The following is a 10,872-nucleotide window of genomic DNA, read 5'->3' on the forward strand; positions in this document are numbered from 1 at the left end:
TCATTTTAAACGGTGAATCATTCTTGTTTATATCTCTTCCATCTTTAATTTTCAATTCCAGTTATGTTTTAGTCTTGTGTAGTCCATATTTGCAGTTTTAAATCTGTTTCACTTTGGTTTTCTGTTCTGCTGGGTTTCATTTTGGTTTATTTGAGTTTAGAGTGCTGGAAAAGTTTTAAATCAACCAAATAAGGCAATGAGAACATGTTCTAGCCTTGGTGATGGAAGCAAAAGCACTAGAAACTAATTCTGGTTTCAAATCTGCTCAAGAAATTCAAATCTGGTTTTAAAATTTGAAATCTGTTTCAGCTGATTTTATTTGATTCTGCTGCTTGGTAAAAATTTGTTTGCTGTTATTGGAAGTGGCTAAAGGTGTGGCAGACCATTAAAAGCAAGGAAATGCATCTAGCATAGCTTGGTTGCCTTAAAAACCAGTAGCCTTTGCTGTCCAGTTTGTTTTTTTTTTCTGTTCTAGCTTTTCACCGTGCTACCATTCTTTGCTTAGTCCAGTCTGAGTTTATTCATACTAAGCACTTTAATCCTAGCTTAGTTCAGTATAATAACATTCTCTAGAGTCATTGTGTGTGCTGTCCAACCTTATATCCACAAGGTTCTTAAATCTGGTGCTGTTTTGGTGGGAATTTGCTGCATAAATAGGCTATAGCAAGGGTGAATTGTTGAGTCTTGCTATTTCTGTGCATTTACAACATTTGAGCAAGTTTAAATTGTCATTCCAAAGTTGTTTGCACTGTTCATTTGGTCATTTTCTAGCCTATATGCAGATTTGTTTTTTTAAACCTTAAAATTGCCTTTTAAATGGAAGTGCACCAGTGAATTCACATTGCAATCTGTTTTCTAGCTGTTTCAATGTTTAAACATCTTTAAAATGATGATACAAAGTTGTTTGATGCATCAATTGAACTGCTGAATCACTTCCAATCAATTTTGGGTTTAAAACCACCATTTCAATCCACTTTTTCTGGTGCAGAAATCATTTTCCAGCAACTGTTTTGGTCATTCTTGTTCAAATTCATTTCTGGATTGTAGTAAGAGCTAGTTCATTACTTTAAATTGAAAATAAATGATCAAAATAAGTCAGAGCAAGTGTTAAAAAGCCTATTGAATCGTGCAATCCAGTTTTTGGCAGTTAAAAACCCCAAAACACCAAATCTGGTTTTCATTGGGGCATTTTAACAAACACTTTGGTAAAATATCAAACAGTTTGGTCTGGATGAGTTTGTGATCTGCTATTTCTGTTTTTGTTGCTTTCTTAATCTGTTCTAGTACCATTATTAGGTTCCTTTTGAGTGCTTTCTGTTATTCCATCCCTGTCCCCATTTGATTTCCCATTCTTGGCTTCCAAATTGTCAAACATTCAAAAAAAAAAAAAATCTGGTTTGAAATTCTGGTGCAGTTTGCTAATTCTGTTTGGTGTGTTTGACTGGAATCTTGAGGTGTTGTGGTAACTATTGTGAGGCATCCAGAAGCAGAAACTTTTCCCTACTGAGGCACCATATTAGGAAGTGAAAAGGGGGCTGAAGTGGGAACAAAAAGGGAGCTTTTGAGCAGCTGCAACTCTGCTGTTCCAGCAGCTAAAAAATACACCAGAAAAGCTTGAAGTGCAACCTGTTTTGGAGTAGCAATCTGCAGCAGCAAGAGAGTGAAGCTTACATTAGTTTTAGGCCTTCTTTTAAGTTTGTTTACACCACATATCACGGAACCTTTGTTGTTTAAAGTTGATTTTCATTTCTTGGTTAAGTGACTTGGGAAAATGCTCTTGAAGCAATTCCAAGTTCACAATTGAACATTGTAATAGTCCAATTTCGTTTTCTTTAGTGTGGAAGTGTGTCAAGGGGCTCCAAGTGTCACTTGCACTTTCACTTAGGGCCGTCTAGCATTTACATTCTTGCATCTTTATTGCTTTCCTTAAATGTCTTGAGTAATCCTTTTGTTTTTAGGTCTCCGTGGTATTTAGGATAGCATAGCATATAGTAAACCTTTCTTTGGTTTGTAGGTTCATAACATTTAAAAAGAATTTGAAGAATTTCTACTTAGAAACTAAAGTAAAAGAACATTCTAAGGAAACTCTGGCTAAGGAAGAACTTGGTTTCTAAGCTTGTCCATTTGTGACTCACCTCTTCTTCCTGGGAGCTACTTAGAAACATCTTTTACTTCTAGAATCTCTTAGAAATTTTTCACCAAAAACAAAGAAAGCTTGTGAAAATCTTTTCACTCATTACTTGTCAAATATTTTGAAAACTTTGTGAAAACCTTTTCCTTTGACAAGAATGAGTCAATCAAGTGTGCAAGGAAGTTTGAAACCCAATAGTGAAATGTCTTTAAGGGAAGAATTTGAGCAAAGATTTGAACAAAGGGATAAAGAGATTAGTGAGCTCAAAGATATGATTAGTCAACTTTTGATTAATCAAGATAAAAAGAAAGAGAGGTCTTCCCATAGGAGAAGAGAAGAATCATCATCTTCTCCAAGTGAAATTGAGCAAAATAGTAGTCATCACAATAATGACCACTACCAAATGCCTCCTAGAAGACAACATAGAGTTAGAGAGCATTACCCAAGAGAGCCTAAGATTGATCTTCCTTCCTTCCATGGAAAGGATGATGTAGAAGAATACCTAGAGTGGGAAATGAAAGTTGAGCAATTGTTTGAGTGCCACCAAATAGATGATGAAAGGAGAGTCACCATGGCTTCTCTAAGCTTTCAAGGTTATGCCTTAATTTGGTGGACAGCCTTAGTCAAGGACCATAGGCTAAGACACTTACCTTCCATTAGGTATTGGAATGAAATGAGAGCTGCCTTGAGGAGGAGGCATGTACCAGCCTACTATGATAGGGAGATAATGGATAAACTCCATAAACTCCAACAAAGGAACATGAGTGTTGAGGAATATAGACAAAAAATGGAGTTACTCATGTTGAGAGCTAGGATAAGAGAAGAACCTAGGATAACAATAGCTAGGTTTCAAAGTGGACTTAACTATGACATAAGAGATAGGGTTGAACTTATACCCTACAATGATCTCAATGAATTAGTCCAACTTTGTGTGAGGGTTGAGCAACAACTAAAGAGGAAAAGCTCCACCAAGAAAGATTACCCTCATAGTTCTTACCATAAGAAAGAGTATAAGAGGGAGGGTAGTCAAACCAAGCCAAGATATGAAGACAGAGAGAGAGAGAGGAAAAGAAAAAGTCAAAGAACCTTCAAGAGATCATAAGAGTAAGGAGACTAAGTGCTTTAGATGTGGGGAAAAAGGGCACTATGCATCTGAGTGCCGCAATAGAAAGTCAACTTACATCCTTGAGCATGAGAGTGAAAGTGAGGGTTCTTCATATAGTGAGTCTGAGACATCCACTTCTGACGAAGAAGAAGCTTTACCTTGTGATGGTGACTTACTTATGGTAAGGAGACTCCTGGAAAGTAAACATGTAGAATTAGAACAGTCACAAAGAGAGAACCTATTCCACACAAGATACAAAGTTTTAGAAAAGACATGTTCAATGATAGTGGATAGTGGCTCTTGTTGCAACTGTTGTAGTTCTAGAATGGTAGAGAAGCTTGGCTTAACAACTACTCCTCATCCTAAACCTTACAAACTTCAATGGATCGAAGAGGATGATGGAATAGTAGTTAAAGAACAAGTAAGTGTACCTATTTCCATTGGCAAATATGAAGATCAAATTGTTTGTGATATAGTACCAATGGAAGCTGGGCACATATTACTTGGAAGACCTTGGCAATATGATAAACAAGCTTTACATGATGGAGTCACCAACAAAATCACCATTCAACACAAGGGAAAGAAAATTATTTTGTGTCCTCTTACACCTTTACAAGTAAGAGAGGACCAAATAATTCTTAAGAAGAAGTTGGATGGAGAAAAGAAAAAAGAAAATAAGAAAGAAAGAAAGAATTTGGTAACCCATGCCTCAGTCCATGAAGTTGTCCAACCTCAAACCTTGAATATTTCCAAAAATCTTTTTCTTGGACAACCTCATTTCCTTCTTTATTACAAAGAGGCATTTGTTTCAATCATTCATGAACTTGGTTCTCTACCAAAGGGGTTGCAAAAACTTTTAAAGGAATTTGATGATATATTTCCCAAAGAGGTACCAAGTGGATTACCACCTTTGAGGGGAATAGAACATCAAATAGATTTGGTGCCTGGGGCAAGTCTACCCAATAGGCCAGCCTATAGAACCAACCCTATGGAAACAAAAGAAATAGAGAAACAAGTTAATGATTTGTTGAACAAAGGGTGGATCCAAAAGAGTTTAAGTCCCTGTGCTGTGCCTGTGTTGTTGGTCCCTAAAAAGGATGGGTCTTGGAGAATGTGTACAGATTGTAGGGCCATCAACAACATAACTGTCAAGTATAGGCATCCCATTCCTAGGCTAGATGACATGTTGGATGAATTACATGGAGCAAATCTCTTCACCAAAATTGATCTTAAAAGTGGATACCATCAGATAAGAATTCATGAAGGAGATGAATGGAAAACTGCTTTCAAGACCAAGTTTGGTTTGTATGAATGGTTAGTCATGCCCTTTGGCTTGACCAATGCTCCAAGTACATTCATGAGATTAATGAATCATGTGCTTAGGGAATGCATAGGCAGATTTGTAGTGGTCTACTTTGATGATATCTTAATCTATAGTCAAGGCCTTCAAGAACATCTTAACTATGTCAGAAAAGTCTTGCTTCTTCTTAGAGAACATCATCTCTTTGTCAACTTTGACAAATGTACTTTTTGTCAAGAAAGTGTGATTTTCCTTGGATTCAAAGTGGGAAAAGAAGGTGTACATGTTGATCCAGAGAAGATCAAGGCTATACAAGAATGGCCAACCCCTAGAAATGTAGGAGAGGTGAGAAGTTTTCATGGGTTAACAAGTTTTTACAGGAGATTTGTGAAAGATTTCTCCACCATAGCTGCTCCTTTAAATGAGCTAGTCAAGAAAGATATGCCTTTTATTTGGGGTGATAAGCAAGAGTTGTCTTTTGAGACTTTGAAACACAAGTTAACATATGCACCTATTCTAGTTTTGCCTGATTTTTCCAAAGCCTTTGAACTAGAATGTGATGCATCTGGGGTAGGAATAGGAGCTGTTTTAATACAAGGAGGACATCCCATAGCTTACTTTAGTGAAAAACTTAGGGGGCCTACCTTAAACTATCCTACCTATGACAAAGAGTTGTATGCCCTCATTAGAGCTTTAAAAACTTGGGAGCATTACTTGGTAACTAGAGAATTCATCATACACACTGACCATGAATCTCTCAAGTACATTAAAGGGCAAGCAAAGCTAAACAAAAGACATGCAAAGTGGGTGGAATATCTTGAGCAATTTCCCTATGTCATCAAACACAAAAAGGGGAGTACTAATGTTGTTGCGGATGCTTTATCTAGAAGACATGCATTATTAGTAACCCTAGGATCTCAAATATTAGGATTTGATGACATAAAAGAGTTATATGAAAATGATGAAACATTTGCATCCACTTATTCATCATGTCTTAAGAAGCCTTTTGATGGATTCTATCTTTCTGAGGGGTATCTTTTTAATAAAGGAAAACTTTGTATACCCCAAGGATCCATTAGAAAACTTCTTATCAAAGAGAGTCATGGAGGAGGACTCATGGGCCATCATGGAGTTGATAAAACTCTAAACATTTTGGAAAGTAAATTTTATTGGCCACACATGAGAATAGATGTTCAAAGGCATTGTTCTAAATGTATAGCTTGTTTACAAGCTAAGTCCAAAATTATGCCTCATGGACTCTATACACCTCTTCCTATAGCTAATACCCCTTGGGAGGACATAAGCATGGACTTTGTCTTAGGATTGCCAAGAACTCAAAGGGGGTATGATTCTATATTTGTGGTAGTAGATCGTTTTAGTAAAATGGCTCATTTTATACCCTGCCACAAAGTAGATGATGCTAGCTATATCTCTAGACTCTTCTTTAAAGAAATAATGAGATTGCATGGCTTACCCAAAACTATAGTGTCTGATAGAGATGTGAAGTTTCTAAGCCATTTTTGGAAAACTTTATGGGAAAAGCTTGGAACTAAACTTCTATTTTCTACTACATGTCACCCACAAACTGATGGGCAAACTGAAGTAGTAAATAGATCTTTATCTACATTATTAAGGGTAATATTAAGAGGAAATAACAAATCTTGGGATGAACATCTACCTCATATTGAATTTGCTTATAATAGAGTAGTCCACAAGACTACTAATCTTTCTCCTTTTGAGGTTGTTTATGGTTTTAACCCTATCACACCTCTTGATTTACTACCTCTTCCAGAATCATCTTCTTTTCTTCATAAAGAAGGTGCTTCTAAAGCGGAGTTTATCAAGAAGTTACATGAGAAAGTTAAAATCCAAATTGAAAAACAAACTCAAAAATATGTAGAATACAACAACAAAGGGAGAAAGAAAATAGTTTTTGAAAAAGGAGACCTAGTTTGGCTTCATTTGAGAAAGGAAAGATTTCCCTCTCAAAGGAAATCCAAACTTAGTCCAAGAGGAGATGGTCCATTCAAGGTGGTCAAAAGGATAAATGATAATGCATACATATTAGACCTTCCTGAAAGTTATGGTGTCAATCCTACTTTTAACATCTGCGATTTAATTCCTTTCACAGGAGATCATCAACAGGATGAAGCAGATCTGAGGACAGATCTTTTTCAAGAGGGAGGGTCTGATGGAAGACCATCTAAGATCCACATTGGACCTCTTACTAGAGCAATGGCAAAGAGGATTCAAGAGGAAGAAGGACCACATACTATTTTGCTTCTATGGAAGGTGACTTATAAAAATCCTTCTTCTCTTAACTAAAGCACTTATACTTTGTTTTGTAGGAATTAATAAATCTTGGAGACTATGATTGAGCCATCCAAGAAGATTAATCAATAGAATCAAGCAAGGAGCCAAAAAGGAGGTGCTTACGGCATGCACCAACATTTTCCACGTGAAGTGGCTGATGTGGAAGGAAGCACACACCTTGCTGGATGAGCTGGACAGAGGCATGGACTTTGCTTGATCAAAATAAATCTGAATAATTTGAATTTATGAGGGAATTAGAATTAGAAATTAGGCTCCTCTTCACCTATAAATAAGAGGGCCTTTTCCTTGTATTGATTCACTTTTGAGCTTAATGATATGCTGCAGAAATTGTTTTCCAGCTTTTGTGCTCTTAAGTCACCTTTGAATTGCTACTTCTTCTCCTTTCCTCAAGCTTCCTTCCTCTGTAGGAAGGCCCTCTGAGCTGTGAGGCTTCACCCATACACCTTTCCTCCATTAAAACACCTCAAACACTGCATCAATTCATCCATCCGCTGCACCATTATTCATTACTGGTTTCCTCTGGTCTGGAACCTCTTCCTACACATTTCCAGCTGGGAATTGGATTCCATCAGAAGAGCCTGAAAAGAAAACCTAAAACGCAGCTTGGGGTATAAAAATACCCTAATGGGATCGGGTTCCGCTGAGGGGAACTAAAGCCCATTCTGCGAGAGTACCGCTCAGCGGTAAGTTGCCGCTCAGCGGCACTTTCGTGAAGTGCTCTTCTCCTTTTTTTTCTTAACCTACGTGCCTCCTAGACATACCCCTCACTGGTTCCCTGCAATTCAATGTTCAAAATACTTATGCAAACCCTATTATGCAACTAAAATGAAACAAATAAAAACAATCAATCAATTGGGTTGCCTCCCAGGTAGCGCTTGTTTAACGTCACGAGCCTGACCCAAAATCCACCAACACCCATCAATAGGTGTTACAAACTTAGCATCCTTCAGTAGATGCTATATCCAACTAGCATCCTTCAATAGATGCTATGTCCAGCAAAATATTTACACAATAATGTTCAACAAATTTAAAAATTACAAACCAAAATAAAATTTAAAAGTTCTAAATTCAACTGGGTTGCCTCCCAGCAAGCGCTCTTTTAACGTCATTAGCTTGACCCAGTAAAGCTCAAGTTCCTTCTTTATAGTTGATGTTGTCATCCCACCAACTCCTCAGCTGTTTCCTGTGAACTCTTTTGATTCTTCTAAGACGTGGAGATTCTATCTCTATCATCTCCTTCTCTTTAAAGCCCTTCACAACCCACAACTTGTTCTTGATTCTTACAGGTGCCCCAAGTTGGGGTCTTCTTTTCTCCCAGTCACCAGGAATTTCTCCTCCTCTTCCAATCTTTTCTTCCTAGTGTACCTGAAACAACAAACAATGGTTACCTGCAACCTTGAGATTTTCATCTTTACGGCTAGTCATGGGTGCATCTTGAAATGCAGCTTTATAACTAGCTTCTTCCTCTCGTGTTTGCGTCTCATCTTGAAAGACGTCTACAACCACTCTCTCCTCCCTGTCCTAGAGCACCACTATACCTTCATTTACATCAATGATAGCTCTGGCCGTTTTCATAAACGGTCTTCCAAGTATGATAGGTATCTTCTCTGTCTCCATCTTCATCACCACAAAGTCTGCCAAGAACTGAAGTTTGCCAACACAAACTATAATGTCCTCTGCAATCCCACATGGCTCCTTTGAAGATCCATCGGCCATTACTAGATTAACCTTTACAGGTTTCACATTAACATTGCCAATTTGCTCCAGTAAAGAGTAAGGTATCAAGTTAACACTTGAACCTAAATCAAGAAGAGCTTTCTTAACCCTTTTCTTCCCTATGGTACAAGGGATAGAAAAACTGCTTGGGTCTATTGCTTTAGGAGGGAATGACTCTTTTTCAACACTTATACACTCCTTTGCTTCATCCTCTCTACGTCTTTTCTTTGTAGAGATGTTTTCATCAGATTTCGTGTAAACTGTGATTTGTTGTAGAATCTGCTCCCAAAGTGCATCCAGTTGTTTCCCTTGATGGATTGGAAAAGGAAAAGTACTTTTGCTCTCTATTTCTCTTCTCTCTTCTATATCTAACTCAACTATCTCATCATCAACACTCTCTACCACTTTGCACTCTTCTCTGGGGTTAACCTCAGTATTAGCCCCAAAATTTCTATTTGGCCTTTCTTCCACCTGTTTGGTGATCTGCCCCATCTGAGTCTCCAAATTTTTAATAGCAGCTTCAGTGCTCTTCTGTGTAGACTCAGTCTTCTGTATGAAATTGTTGAGAGTTTCCTCCATCCTCATGGACCTTTCATTAAGCATAGATAAATGTTGCCATAAGGTGGGTTGCTGCTGCTGCTTATTATATTGACCAGCTTGCCCAGTTTGCCGTTGACCAATGCTTGGGTGTGGTTTCCACCCTTGATTGTAGTTCCCTTGACGGTATGGAAATTGATTGGCCATGAAATTAACATCCTCTAAAGCTTCCACTGGAAAGGCGCATTGACCATTTATATGGTCACCACCACATAATTCACACATCTGTGGTTGAACCTGTGCAACAGTCTTTAACTCTTTGGGTAATTGTGCAAGAGTTTTAGTAAGAGTCTCCAGTTGTTGAGTTAGAATTTTGTTTTGAGCTAGCAGGGCATAATGTGTCTGTAATTGGAGAACTCCTTTTTGCATAGGAGCTCCTCTCTCACTATGCAGCTCATTATCACTAGTAGCCATGTTTTCTATAATCTCTGTTGCTTCCTCTGGAGTTTTCCATTTAATATTGCCTCCTGCTGAGGCATCCAGCATCATCTTGGTTTGTGAACCAAGCCATCCAAGGAAAGTTAAGACTACTTCCTGTTCTTCAAAGCCTTGCGTGGGTGTTTTTCTTAGCAAGTTTTTGTATCTATCCCATGCATGCCCCAGTGATTCTTCCATGCCCTACTTAACTGAAGATATCTCTTGCTTGCCTTTTGTCACCTTAGATTGTGGGAAGTACTTGTTCAAGAACCTTGTGACCACTGCTTCCCACTCTGTGAAACTTCCTTCTGGGAACGAATTCAACCAAAGTTTAGCATTGCCTCCCAATGAGAAAGGAAACAAACTAAGTTTGATCGCTTCATCTGGCACCCCATTAATCTTGACTGTGTTGCAAATCTCATTGAAGGTAGTGAGGTGCTCATATGGGCTTTCATGAGATAACCCATTAAATTGGTTGCTTTTCACCAATTGAATCAGTGTTGGTTTGACCTCCATATTAGCTGCATTGACTCTAGGTCTAGCTATACTGCTAAAGTGCTGAGGTCCAGCTATATTGGTGTAATCAGCAAGAGTTCTTCTGACATTGTTGTTCTCCATATTTTTTGTGCTATGAACAGAACCTTGTGGTGATGATTGTAGCAGAGTTTCCGAAGGAGGGAAAAGTTCTCTAGATGTTCGGATTCTTCTCCTCCGTCTACTCTCGTCTAGACCTTCAAGAAGAGGTTCTGTTATTTTCTTGCTCCTAGTTCGAATTGCCTCCTGCATACACAAGAACACAAAACCCTAGAATATTTGGTTAGCACAAAAAGATATAGGAGAAGATATAAAATTTGAGATGAGAAGATAAAAACAGAAAACAGAAAAATAAAAATAAAAACAGAAAAAATAAAAACAGAAATTCAAAATTAAAGTCAAAGATAATCAATAATCACACAAATTAACCAGTTAAACCACGAGTCCCCGGCAACGGCGCCAAAAACTTGATGGACAATTTTATGATCACCAAAATATGATTACACAAACTTCTTTAACAATCGACAAGTATGACCGAATCGTTTCAAGTAATAAACTCAGTAAGACCAAGTATCGTTCTCCCAAAGGACTCACGGCCTAGTTTAGTTATGTGATTCGTTGATTAGCTAAGACTTAAGAACGAAATAATTGGATTTTAATATGCAACAGACGAAAATAAACATGTATGCATGAGGTTGATCAATGGCTAAAACAAAAGACAAGCACTTTCAATGAAAT

At 37.8% G+C, this 10,872-nt stretch overlaps 1 protein-coding gene across 1 annotated transcript; it reads left to right on the forward strand.

The window, feature by feature from the left end:
* Positions 1–2,333: 2,333 nt before the first annotated feature.
* LOC148195205 (uncharacterized) lies at positions 2,334–10,292 on the forward strand. The gene is made up of 6 exons (XM_088095118.1): positions 2,334–3,153; positions 4,358–4,881; positions 4,972–5,392; positions 5,633–5,656; positions 6,245–6,624; positions 10,239–10,292. Exons 1-6 carry the CDS (start codon positions 2,334–2,336, stop codon positions 10,290–10,292), a joined length of 2,223 nt encoding a protein of 740 aa, XP_087951244.1.
* The last annotated feature ends 580 nt before the right edge of the window (positions 10,293–10,872 follow it).

The sequence above is a fragment of the Vigna umbellata genome, chromosome 7 (assembly GCF_029865625.1).
Source record: "Vigna umbellata cultivar VRB3 chromosome 7, Vumbellata_1.0, whole genome shotgun sequence".
NCBI lineage: Eukaryota > Viridiplantae > Streptophyta > Magnoliopsida > Fabales > Fabaceae > Vigna > Vigna umbellata.

Excerpts from the sequence above, each read along its gene's own strand:
- LOC148195205 (XM_088095118.1), top strand. The coding sequence starts at position 2,334 with ATGTCTTTAAGGGAAGAATTTGAGCAAAGATTTGAACAAAGGGATAAA. Across the intron at positions 5,393-5,632 it reads CATCAAACACAAAAAGGGGA|AGAGTCATGGAGGAGGACTC; the intron begins GTACTAATGTTG and ends TTCTTATCAAAG. Across the intron at positions 5,657-6,244 it reads TCATGGAGGAGGACTCATGG|TCCACAAGACTACTAATCTT; the intron begins GCCATCATGGAG and ends ATAATAGAGTAG.